This window comes from Heliconius melpomene, chromosome 4 (assembly GCF_056956725.1).
Source record: "Heliconius melpomene rosina isolate 202511_hmr_F chromosome 4, ASM5695672v1, whole genome shotgun sequence".
Taxonomy (NCBI): Eukaryota; Metazoa; Arthropoda; class Insecta; order Lepidoptera; family Nymphalidae; genus Heliconius; species Heliconius melpomene.
The window spans coordinates 4,836,168-4,849,652 of NC_140392.1; the positions used below are offsets into that span (position 1 = coordinate 4,836,168).

A 13,485-nucleotide genomic window follows, 5' to 3' on the forward strand; every position below is an offset into this window, starting at 1 on the left:
GACACTCTCCCGATAGTCCCGATACAATATGAGCGGATCCTTCCTGCAGCCTGTCAAGTCTCTTTACAGAGATCACTCAGCCTAGCATGTCACCCTGGTTTGACATCCTATCGGGTGTTGCTGGATGCGCCATGTCAGCTTGGTTGTGCAATTTGTATTTGGATAGCTGTTTCCAAGGAGTTAAACAACTCATGTCACTACATGGGAGTGAAGTAGGTGCCCTAAGGGTACCGCCGATGATACTCTCATTGGATCACTCTGAGAGAAAAGTGTGGAGGTGGTAAGTATTACAGAAGAAAAATGAAAGAAAGGTGTATGCTGTGGACATGCGATCTCTTCGTGGGATATAAACATAAACACTTTTAAAATAGTAAACACTCACGTAATGGAAAGAGTAGGTACGATAATATTAGTTGTGTCGATAACTTGCAGCGAGCGTCGCGCCGACGCCACGGGAATGTCCAGGAAACCCAGATCTAAACAAACAAAATGAATGGCTAGATATACTAAATCCAGTAAATATTTAATTTATTTAGAATATAACCTAATTTCTATATCGAAAATCAGAAATAAGATAAAGTTTATATTACATTTAAATTAGTTGCAATATTTGCATAGTGTTGTCTACTGGAATTCAAAATTACATACTTATATTATCAACTTTTGGCTAGTGTTGTAAATTGATTACTTAACGTTGCCCACTTATGAGTAACCGACAATTTTTTTTATAATAAAAGGCAAACGAATTTTTGGTATTTTTATAATAAGAGGCCAGTCGTGGCGCAGGGATAAAATCGTGTAACTCTACATGCTCCAGGTTGTGGGTTCGATTCCCACTCGATCAAATTAAATATTGAATTCTAGCTCTGGTAACGAGGTGTTACTCGAGCGAGAACGGCATTAAATATACCGAGTTCCAAAACTCAACACGCAATGTCTCCAGAATTCGGCGGAAACTGAGAAACGGAAGTGGGGGAGTCCTAATGGGGACAAAAATTTTTTTTTTACTTTTATATTGCTATAATATATCTAACCAGAATAAGGCGACATAAAGAAAATAAACGCTACCCCGATAGAAATTCGAACCTACAGGTGTGTAGAGAGAGGTGCAATTTACGACGGCGTAAAATTATATATTAAAATTATAACATAATCATAATTTATTTATCTACCATGATCAACTATAGTACAAAGCCCAGCATCCGAGACCGATCTGCCTCTACTGCGTAAGCTGGGCTGTTGGCGTCTGAAGAAAGTCCACCGCCTGGCCACCGACGAACGGAGGAGTCGGTTAAATCTAGAAAATATAGAATATATTATATTATTTACTTATATATTTAAAATTGTAAATAACAACCACCAGTCTACCAGTGGTAGAGTAAGTCTCCAATGAAAAAAGCACTCAAAGTTCCTAGAACATATTAATTTAATATATTATTTTATATACCATATCTTTTTATATATGTTAATAACTTTTTAATTACACTACATAAATTATATAATATATTAGTTTAATAAATAAAATAAATATTTTGAAATAATTAAACCTTTTGTTATTTGTCCAAACTCAAACTTAGTCATGTTTAACACAACATTACCTTACTCTACAAAAGCATGAGTTAAAGAAGATTACTTATACCTCATGCCCATACTATAACTTACCTCTTAAGCGGCGGATCTGAATTATCTGAAGAGCTGGAAGAAGTGGAAGTTTCACTACTGCTGGAGTTCACATGACGATACACCTGAAAGCTCGTACTTGCACTTTTACGAATATTTCGTTTCGACATAATTACACATACACAAACAAACAAACAAACAAATCAACTTATATAATTATTAAATCAATATATTAGAACTGTTATAGATGTTTCTATTCATGAAAATACAATGTTATACTACGAATTATAGTTGAAAATAAATTGTCACTGGTATCTAAATTTAGTTTGGAGTTCGGACGTACGAGAGCGCGGCCACGTTTGGGTTGACTCATCAACAATTAGATCAGATTCGAAAATTATCGCCTTGCCTTGCTCTTCTTCTACGAATTTGCAGGTTGTTTATTTTATACGTTGCCCGCATTTTTATTTGAATGGTTTCAGTGTAAGTTATTCTTTATGTTGTATTGCGTTCTTTTTATGTTATTAATCTTCTTAAACGGTTTTTATATGATATACGAGCTCATAGCTGATGATAATTCTGGGACTGTAGTAAAAAAAACTTCTATAAATTATCATTTTTAATTCATAAGATACGCGTTTGAACATATTATATTTATAAAAAATATTTTAAAAGAAACCTATAAGAATAAAATAAAACGAAATATACACATGATTTTTTATTTCATTGAAAAATAACAAGATGCAATACTTGCTAAAAAACCTTACACTACAATACAAAAAGGAAGAAACAATAGAAGACAAAAATACCCCCATGGACTTGGTGCTTACAATTTATCAAAACACAATGAACATAGCTGCTTGCTTCTAAAATAAAATAAAAAAATATAATGTATGTAACTAATCCTATATATGTTAAATAATGAATTCTTAAATATAGACTAAAAGTTTTAATATATAATTTTAAAATGACCCACAAACATAAGTATGTAATACTATTTTTAACATTTTTTATGTATGATTCCATAATTAGGGGAAAAAATACTTATTTAGAAAACGTATAAAAATTTTATGTAGCGGGATTTGAACACATCTTTGAACTTCGACGGTTCCCAAGAGGCGCAGGTTCCAATCTAGTCCAAATCCATATTTTTTTATACGTTTTCTAAATAAGTATGTAATAATAATTATCTATTTTTCTTAAATTCCCAGTTGCAATTTTTCACCTAAGAGGACATCTGCAAACAAACATTTACTTTGTACATAGTTACAATGTAATTTGACACATCATCACCTTACGTCAGCCATTTGTCCCTTTCCTTCAATATTAAAATAAAAAAATCTAATCAAATCAACTTCACGCTGTATCTCAACGCGCTTTGCCAGGACTGATCTCTTCTTGGCCTGACCATTAAAACAAAGAGACAAACGACAATTAAAAATAAACATTACAAAAAAATCCGATAAATCTATTTATCAAATTCATTCATGCTATAGAAAATACTCAATCTTTATTTGGATGGATATGAAAATTCGCCATCAAAATTGTCATGTGTTATTATTTTATTATATAAAAAAAAAAACTAATTAAAATACTAAAGTATTTAACTAGTAGTTACATTATATATATTATATATACATCTAAACGTGAAATACAATTTAAAATTGTACTTAGAAACATATCATAGTAATAAAAGAGAATATTTGTTTAATAATTATCTTTCTTAAATTTAACGCCACCCCGTATCCCGCATATAGCAGGATAGGCAGGTACAAGTCAGTATTACAACAAAACACTCCCCTATTGCGACCTTATTTTCGAGAGACTGTGCGTGGAGTGAGATAGCGGAACCCAACGCTGCGTTCTGTTTTCTTCGAGGAAGTAAAAACAATTCATTTCCCTGAGAGGGAATCGAACTCACAACAGTGTTTACAGTTGGATGGTTCGTCATGACGACCTAATATTATTTTTCCTCAGCATACTTAACTAAAATTACAGCAATATTTAATAGTAATTTATTAAAATAAAATAGTGTTTCTTTAATAGGTGCTAAAGAAATAATATGTAACTTTATATTTACCTCCTAGTTTATATCAAATTTTTAAAAAAATATTAGTTGTTAATAATAATAATATATGACTATACATATTATATTTACCAATATACGATTTAAGCGACAAAGTAATAGAAAATTTTTGTGCTTAAAATATATAATATTTGAAACATTGCATGAGAGAACTCAACGCTGCCCTGTGATTGAAGTAATATCGTTTTTGGGTTCCTAATCTCGCTATATACAAATAATGAAATTTAAACCTTTATTCTATACTAATTCTGACATTTATCTAATTATTTCTCACAAATAATAATATAAGTTTAATATTAGGAGCACAATCACGAAGAAAAATATTTTCATATAGATTTTTATTTTTCATTTCTACGATATACTTATAACCCGACAAGAACTTCATGAATTATCGACAGCATAAAGTACAGCAGACAGCGATACAAAGGCCCATGTTTTGAACCGCTCTCAAGTCTGAGATCGATCTTGAGATGCCATTTTTTCTCATAATTTACGTGTCTATGAATGAAAACGGCATCTCAAGATCGATTTCAGACTTGAGAGGGATTTATAAATACGGGCCTAGGTGTCATTGTCTGCGCCAGTTTGTATACAAAATTGACCATTATTTTATTTCATATAGTAGAGAATACAAGGATTAGTTTTGGAAATTCTAACAACTTTCTGGTAATATATCTATAATTATAGTTATCTAAAAACATTCTCTCTTGACTTCATTTTTTAAGTTTCAATAGGTTTATATGCCTAAGTTCACAAACTTCGTAAAGTTTTTGTCGAGCCACACACGGTTTTTACAATAAGACTTTACACCTACATAATATTTTTCATATAAAATTTGGAAGTAAGGAACAAATATACATGCATTTTTAAAAGTTTTATAAGGTAATTTAAAATATATTAAGTGTTTAAAATTGTTTGCTTTTAATGAGGATTTCATTAATAATATGGCCGCCGTGGATTATTCTGAAAACAAGAAAGACAGTTTTAGTATGAGAACAGTTATAATTTTATTTATATAAATAAAAAAAAATATATAGATATCTATAAAAACAAGTTAAAGTTGAAGAGTTTGATTGGTTGAACATGCTTATCTCGAAAATTCTTTTTATCTTCACACTGTATCCCGCACTTAGCATAGCATAGTTGAGAGGGAACCTGGAAGTTTAGTCTTAAGATATTTCGTTCCCATTAAGACACTTCTGTTCCTCGGCGCTACTGAGTCACGACTGGTCTCTACTCATATGCTTAGATCATTTCTAATTGTGTTGGATAGTCCATTTCAGTCCATCAAGAAAAGTGAATTTAAAAACCTTCATGACGCGACCTTGCGTGTCATCTTCACCTAAATAGGAATCGAACCCACAACCGTCGTGTTTACATTCAGACGCGCTGTACTTCCTTGAAAAATGGCTTGTCCAACAATAAAAAACAATCAAACCAGTACTTCCCGAGATTAGTGCGATCAACCAAACAAGATAATATCGGTATATAATAATATGCGAAATCGAACCCCGTACCAGCGGGTTAGGTCTGAACCGGTACGCCAGCATCATGCGCTTCCTGTACGCGTCAAACTCGTCGTCGTCGGGGTTCACGCCGTCCGCTGACATCGCACCCAGGCCCAGGTTGGCTACTGGCTGTTTTGCTCTGAAATAATTACATCATAACTTTTTACTATCTTCACAAATTGGCCTGGCCTGGCATGGCCAACATTTATTTGTCTATAACGGTCATTTATTAAATATAAAGTTGTTGTATAGATAAAACAGTTTTCGCATATGAAAATGGTAATCGAGAAGTATAAATAACATAACTAAAAGAAGTGAAGTGGGGGGCATTTTTAACTAATAAAAGAAATATAATACTAACTTGTTAATAGGTTCAACGATACCAGTCCCTTCTGCGCCGAGACCTTCACCTTCACTCCAACCGAGTTTTTGTAACATTTTGAAACCTGACAACAAATGCTTAGATTAAATAAAGTTAAGTATACCAATTCATATCCCAAGCAAGAATCGACAATCGTCGTCTCTACAGTCACTCGCTGTCCTATTGCGTGACGACGTCACACCATTATTTAATTATAATTAAAATTGTTGAATTTCATAAATTAAACGAAAATGTAAAAGATAACTTACCAACGTTGTCCTCTTTTAATTTATATTCTTTGTAATCGCTCAGATCAGGCTCTTTACCGCTTTTTACCGCAGAGTATTTCTCCATGAATCTGTAATTTCGTTAAAATTGCATGTAATGGAAATACAGTTAAACTAAGCAATTTATATTTTGTTTGCTTAAAACATTTAAAATGTGAAACTGTAAACGTGATGGTTGTGGGTTTGTTTCCCACTGGGTATAAAGAATTATTCATTTTCCCGCTCTGGACACACAAGTTGTTTTTTTTAAATGCATGCATTAATATATTCACATTTCAAAAAAAAAATTGTACATATATATATGGTGTGATACTAGAGGCCATCGTGGCCTATGCATGTATGATGTACACGACAAAGCGCGGCGTTGAGTCCCGTTACTTAACTCGCAATGTCTCGACTGTCAGGCGAAAGTGTATTAACAGAGTGTCTTAGCACTAGGCTCCCTCTGCCTACCGATGCGATGTGCGGGATCCAGCGTGGCTAAAAAAACATTACTTACTTCTTCAACTCTTCAGGTGGTAGAAAGTCTCCAATATGGTGTTTTCCCTCAGCTTGTTTCGTAAGTTCCGTCGCCCATCTCTCTGTGGCGTTCATCTCTTTGGCACGTAATCTGAAATATTATAAATTGGTTAACATTTCTTTATGTTAGTTTGTACACACTGTATCCCATATGTAGCAGGGTAGGCAGAGGTAACTCAGTGTTAAAACACTCTGTTCCCTATTTACCACTCGATTTACGAGACTTTAAGATTTTACTATTTTTTTTTATTTATTTTAAGAAAACAATTCATTCCTCTGAGTGGGAATCGAACCCACAACTGTCACTCTTTTTACTATGAAATACACTTCTTCACTTCTTTTTTGCTATGAAATATATACAGGATACAGTGTGAAGCTAAATACAGCAAAGCTCCAATTACAATAATAACTACAATACATGTTGTAATTAATTTTCCAAATATTCATCTGCATTTAAATTGCTTTATTTACTATATTATAAAAAGTTAACTATGTGACTGACTTTCACTACAAAATTTAGATATATCATATATGAATTTAATAATTTGTAAAAATATATTAACTTTTTATATACATACCTATGTTCCCATGTTCCATCCGCAGTGTCTTCATCGCTGTCATATTCATATTTGTGTTTACCGGCCGCGGCCAGTCGCTCCACTTCCTGTCTCTTCTTTAACATGTCCTATAAATAAAAAAAGTATTATTTACTTTCATTCAACATGTGTAAAAATAACGACATCAAATATCTTATTCAATATCATTAATACATATTTTAATATTTTAAATACTTGCAAGGTTTCCAAGTCACGATATTGTTTTATAAATTTACTATAAGATTACATATAAAAATAACGTAATATAGAGAGAGATTGCATGCTCCATATAGTCACGGACATAGGGCAGCAGTACAGCTTCTGCCTGCACACACAATGGTTATAAATTTGATCTCCGCTTGAGGGTTAGGTATTTTCATGTCCCCATCTTCCACTCAACACTAATCCTTATCTAATCACTAATTCGGACGGAAATTGAATAACAATATCTTGACACCAGGTACTCTCTGCTTATCTTGCCAAATGCGAAATAAAGCTTGAAACTAACGAAAAAAATACCATCATACCTGATACAATAAATTGAGTTTAAAGTTATTCTCGCATTTCTTCCAATCTTCCACACTTAAATTAGTTGTACCGTAGTTTGTCATGGCGTACTGCATCAAAGCGTGGTTATTACGATTTACATTTGTTAATTTCAACCCCTCTTCATCTATTTTAGATAAACTTGCACCTGTAATTTGATTTTTTTTCTGAAAGTTACAGTTTCCACTACATCATAATTATGTCTATAAGGCACTTCAGTGAATATATATTTGTATGTATGTATGAATCAATAATTTAAGCAATTTAAATAATTTTATCTTTTAATTCAACGATCCCTATAGTTTGATATATGTATAATTAGTTCCGTCTCCTCAAGCCTTCTTTTTTGACATTTCCTTATAGTTAAGGGGCTGTCTAAATATGCTCGAAATTATTAATAAGGTTAAGTTACCATCATTGTTTTGAAAGTTATTTTAAATTTATATAGTGGCAAATTAAACAATTATTAGTTAGAAAAATAAAACAAATGTGAATACCTGGCATAATATTAGGTAATGTAGGTTTCACATCTGATGTGTCTCCCCAACGGGACTTCTTTCTCCTTCTACGTTCCCTTTTCTCATCCTCGTCACTTTGAGAACTTGTATACTCTCTTTTTATGTTACTTTGATTTGTATAGATGTTGTAACTGAAATTATGAATGTTATGATTTTGTTATGAGAGTTATTTTAAAGTGACAATTGTGGCTTCGCCAAGTTTATTGCTTTGAGCCAAATACTACAAACAATACTTATTTAATGTGATATGACTTAAGTAGCCTATTGAAAGAAACGATTTTACCTGTCATTAATTTCCTCCTTTATAGGTTTACTATTATCATTACTATCATCATCTTCCAAAGAGAACTCAGGTTCATATTTATCTTCTGGTTTGATCTCAGACTGTTTCTCCCTCCGCATTTGATTCACGAGTTCCCGATACGCCTTATATTCATTTGAGTTGGTATTATGAAGGAACCTGAAACCATATTGTTATTAAATAAAAACACGCCAATAGAAAATATTTAAAATTTTTATGTTTAACTGATTAAACCTGAAAAGTAGTTGTGCAACGCTACTGGTTACAAGCTTTATCAATTATCAACATTTATTATATGTTAATGATAATAAAAACCAATAGAGTTACAAAAACTAGATAACTGTATATATATGTATAATAAAAATGAATACAGTATCCTTGTTTCAGTTCGTTCATCAAATCTGAGTGGTTTTACCACATATTGTCTTGTATTTTCAGTGCTTGTTCCCATTGGTCGCCGTTAGCCGTTATCTCGACAGCCGCGCGGCGCACTGCACTCGCCACATCTGGAGAGAGAACTGCACACCACGTGTCATACATATTGTCTTTAGGACCCCCATAACCCATTACCCAAATTACCCATTTACTCAATTCGCTATATTACGAGTATAACCCATTTAAACATTTTTAATACATTAATGACTCAGACTACTCTTTTACTCAGATTGTTTTATTATAACCCATTCTATCCCTCTGTATAATCAAATTATATATTATACCTATTTAACCAATTTTCTATATTATAACCCATTCCGTCCCTCATTATAATATTATTGACTGTATTCATTTACTCAGTAAGTTGTATTATAACATATTTAGTTTTTTCCAGTTTCACTCATTTATCCCGCATATAGCAGGTTAGGCAGATATACTCCATTCTCTAATTTTACAAATTAATATATTTATTATATTTAGTTTGATATATAATAATAAACACTCCTATAGTTTGTTGTATTAATTAGTTCATTTTAATACATTATTTGATACTGGGTTAGATTATACTGAGATCTCTATAAGATCTTCTAGTTTATAGTATTTTTTTTCCAATTATATAAATAGAGTTAGTAGACTCCACAATTAACTTTACATACAAAATTTATTAAGTGAAATATTTAAAATTGGAATAATCTTAATAAGTTTTTAAAAATAATATAAATAAATTAAGAGAGAAACTAGACTTCAAAACACGAAAAACCTTTAAAAAATTAAATAAAATAGTTTAATAGTTTAAATTAACAATCTGACTATTTCTACCAATTGATATATAATTTTAAAAAACATGACAAATGTTTACCTTGATTTGATATTGGTGGTGCCGGTATGTTGCATGGCTCCATGTCCTTGGGTTTCGGGATGTGATTCAATGGCATGGGCATGGGAGGTGGTATGTTCTGTAGCTTCATTGGCTCAGGAGGTGGTATATCTAATGATTTGCAATCTGACATCGAATTAGGTCCCATGAAAGGCGGATTTGGACCGTTGGGGCCGAAATTTGGTCCATTTGGACCAAAAGGCGGTGGACAAAAGTTAGGGCCGTTTGGCCGAAATGGTTGGTTTCCAGAATTTGAGGGCATCATGGCATTAGGTGGACCATTGGGTCCTGGCATTTGATTAGAGAACGGTGGGAAGAATGGTGGCATAGGGCCATTTGGTCCCGGTCCACGCATATTAGGACCGCATATGGGCGGCATTGGGCCACATAAGCCATTTGGACCCATGAAATTAGGGGGCATCGGGAAATTAGAATTCATAAAAGGTGGTGGTGGCATAGGCGGCATGGGCCCAGGTCCCATCATTGAGCCTGAATTTGGTGGACACGGACCTGCCATGTTAGGGCCGGGGCCCATCGGTCCAGAGCCCATCGGACCGGGACCCATAGGTCCAGCTCCCATAGGGCCAGGCCCCATAGAACCAGGACCCATCAAACCCGGCCCACAACCCATTGGTCCAAAATTCATTGAACTTTGTCCCAAAGATGATGAGTCAGCATTTTGAATGTCTTGAGAATTATCATCTTGTTCATCATGATCATAGTCATCATTCATAGGTCCATCGTGAGATTCCCACCGATTGGCATGGGAGCTAGGCGGGGAATGTTCGTCAGGATGTCTAACAGATAGTTGCATAAGAGGAAGGATATTTGAAGTATCCAGGTTTTTCTTTCTATCCTCCACCACAGGAGTCGTGGGACTAAGCGGTCGATGACGTCCTCTGTCGTTCCAGCGGCGATGTCGGTCTCTGTAATGTAAAGTTGCAATCTTTGTACATATATTATGAATTGCAAAAGTAATATAAATTATAATGTATTAATAGGACTGTCATGGTGTGACGTATAGCTGTAAACGCAATAGTTGTAGTTTGTTTTACAGATGTAAAAAGGCCACATGCAGAGTTCTCCTTTTTTCACTGTATGCCTCCATCAAAGTTCTGAGGGTGACAATGGCGCCATATTGAGACTCAGAGATAATACACTCTTGCCGGAGCCTGTGGTTGATCATGCGCTCGAAGGGCTTCATGGTATGACTTATACGCCATGCAATATATTAGTAAATACAACATTACCTGGATCCTCTTTCTGATCTTCTCTCATTGTGATGATAAGCTTCATCATTGTCATGCTCTTCTTTCTTCACACTTGCCTCTGGTTTCTCTTTATGTTCACTTTTATTTTTCTTAATTGCTTCTTGTTCTTGCTTTTCTTTGGCCTCTTTAACTTGTTTCTCCTTATTTTGCTTCTCCAGTAGTGCTTTATACTGACTCATAAAACTTCCATCATTTGAAAAAATATTAGAGGACCCTGATTCTTCATTTGTTGCAGGGCTAATTTAAAAAAATTAAGTATGATCAGTACATCATTCATAAAATAATGCTATTAAAAATAATTACAATAAAAACTTATTTTTAAGATTTGTCAAAATGTTTTTATGACAAACAAAAAGCTTATCTTTCTTCTTTACTTATTTACAATAAAAGTGGTCAACCATATAAATTATATGACTAGGATCTAAATTGCATAACTGGATCATCTTCAATTATATCTCAATAAATGATATTATTAGACAATATTATTATAAGGCGCTTATAAGTTAATAGGAATTAGGGGTGTCTGGCTTCACTCTGTACTCAGGTTAGCAGAGGGAACCTAGTATTAAAACACTCCATTCCCAATTTCTGACAGGGGATTAAAACCATGTTAAGCGTCTGGGGCAATGGTTAAAATCATTTCTGAAATTATTTGCAAGAAAATATAAAAAGTTAAGCTTTATAATTACACAAAAGTTCGGCACTATTTTATGTACTTAATTTACTTAATAATTCTAAAAGTCCATCCAAATTTAATATTTACTGTACAGTACTAACTGGTGTTGGATATATGTAAAAAAAAATTAAGTTTTATAGTAAAGAAGTTTCTAAAGTAAAAGAAACATCTTGCTGAAATTTCAAATCAAATGTGTCGCCTTAAAATACTGAGTAGTTTTGCAACTTTTATTTCCTAATGAATATTGTTTATTAAGTTATAGCAACATAATGATAATCTTTTTTTCTGCATCCCACAAATAGCAGACATTTTACATTTTACAGACTCAATGCTGTACTTTGTGTACCAGAACAGAGAAATGAAAATAGTTTAAATTAGGGAGACCTGTTATCCCACTGCACAAATGAATAAATTTAATGGTTTGGTGGTGTATGTCACAATATATTTTTATTAAATGTTGCAGAAACAGTGATTCTCTGTATAATGTGACAAAGTAAGTTTTACTTACAAGTGTATTTTGTTTGACACAACAGTGAGATATATTTTAGGTTTAAGGTTTTACTAATAAACAAGTTTGCATTAGACTGCATATTTCACAGATCTCGCTTAATATACATATTGTTAAAAATAAATATACTGAAAGTTTAAGTAATCAAAAAATATCCCTCACTAACCAATGACAATTCTAGTAGAAAAGTTACAAGCTATCTTACTTTTCATAATATATTGGTACTTGTTTAAGGTATAAACAACAAATACATACTTCGTCAACTTCGCTTGAGCAGCAAGAGCTGCGGCCTGTTTTTGCGCTTCTAACTTTGCTTGGATTTCCATCTTCTTTTTTTCGATGATTTGTTCTTGTTTCGTCATTTGTAACCATCTTGTACTTAACGCGGATTTATTTTTATTGTCTTTAAAATGTATCATGTTGACGTCGATATGATGCACAGTTTTTTAAAAACTTTAATAAAGACTTACAGTAAAAAGCTGGAAAAAAATTACTGAAATCCAGATTTTTGTGCAGATAGACATTGAACGAAACGAGAAGATTGGAAAATGTCTATGAAAATAAAAAAACTGACATTTGCTCATACCATCGAGAATGAACCTACCATAGATAATACACATATACTAGAGAACCTACGGAGCAGAGTTGCTACAGAGTATACGAAACCCTTATAATTATAGGTAAATTCAGTTCTTTGAAACTCACAAATATAAAATGATATAGCACTACTTTTATATTTACTCCTTAATGGTATACATTTAAAATATTTTACTTTTCTTTAATTATAATTATAATTGCTGGTTTTCGACTTGTATAAATTAAAGTTAAGTTAATATTAAAGTTTTTAAAACAGAGAGAGAGAGTGTCATTAGTTTCAAACAGATATGAACAATAATTTATATCAGAATGATAGAAAATGTTGCCATAAGAGTGGCCTAGAGATAAAGCGTGAAGCTATGTACATATGTTTGTATTAAGAGTGTATTCGTAGCAGCTTCTTAAACTCCAGTTTATTCCCAGTCCGTTCGACGGCCACAAGCCGAGGTTAGTCGTCGTCGTCCGTCAGCACCCTTACAAGCAGCCACAGTACTTGCAAATTTTTAGAGACAGAGTACCCTCTTCCCTACCCACCCGATGTCGCTGGAATTGCCAGTACGGCTACAGTATTAACTTCAAGTTAGAAAAAAGTATCTAAATCTTCAGTTCACAATAACTTAATCAAATTCATATTTTTTTTTTAGTTACGGCATATAAGTGTAGACAGAGAGAATCTAGAGTTTCGACACTTCGTACCTCAATTTTTGAGACATTGTTTTGAGACATCGCATGTTTAGTGGCGGTGAAAAGGAATCAAACACACAGCCGTCACGGTTACA

At 33.2% G+C, this 13,485-nt stretch overlaps 2 protein-coding genes across 2 annotated transcripts in view; both read right to left on the reverse strand.

Annotated features, from left to right (window-relative positions):
• The window catches only part of LOC146539510 (uncharacterized), a 58,205-nt gene extending 56,283 nt beyond the window's left edge, over positions 1-1,922 (reverse strand). Inside the window, exons 1-3 of the mRNA XM_085208423.1 lie at positions 1,663-1,922; positions 1,173-1,297; positions 383-476 (exon numbers count right to left, since the gene is read on the reverse strand). Of these exons, the coding sequence (XP_085064549.1) occupies positions 383-476; positions 1,173-1,297; positions 1,663-1,790 (347 nt within the window). The 5' untranslated portion in view covers positions 1,791-1,922. The remainder of the gene's footprint in view (positions 1-382; positions 477-1,172; positions 1,298-1,662) is intronic.
• Positions 1,923-2,325: 403 nt separating this feature from the next.
• LOC146539513 (uncharacterized) lies at positions 2,326-12,679 on the reverse strand. The gene is made up of 13 exons (XM_085208426.1): positions 12,365-12,679; positions 10,905-11,162; positions 9,637-10,580; positions 8,758-8,860; positions 8,325-8,501; positions 8,021-8,172; positions 7,505-7,671; positions 6,960-7,066; positions 6,362-6,472; positions 5,845-5,933; positions 5,576-5,660; positions 5,224-5,353; positions 2,326-4,669 (listed from the first exon to the last, which is right to left on the reverse strand). The coding sequence occupies exons 1-13, from the start codon at positions 12,526-12,528 to the stop codon at positions 4,643-4,645; spliced, it is 2,514 nt and encodes an 837-aa protein (XP_085064552.1). The 5' UTR covers positions 12,529-12,679; the 3' UTR covers positions 2,326-4,642.
• Between the last annotated feature and the right edge of the window lie 806 nt (positions 12,680-13,485).

What these genes read in the sequence shown, in the direction of transcription:
- LOC146539513 (XM_085208426.1), bottom strand. Translation starts at nt 12,528, where the DNA reads ATGATACATTTTAAAGACAATAAAAATAAATCCGCGTTAAGTACAAGA. An exon ending in AGATCAGAAAGAGGATCCAG is followed by an intron (nt 10,581 to 10,904) that starts GTAATGTTGTAT and finishes TTTACATTACAG; the next exon opens with AGACCGACATCGCCGCTGGA. An exon ending in CCACCTGAAGAGTTGAAGAA is followed by an intron (nt 5,934 to 6,361) that starts GTAAGTAATGTT and finishes ACGAAATTACAG; the next exon opens with ATTCATGGAGAAATACTCTG.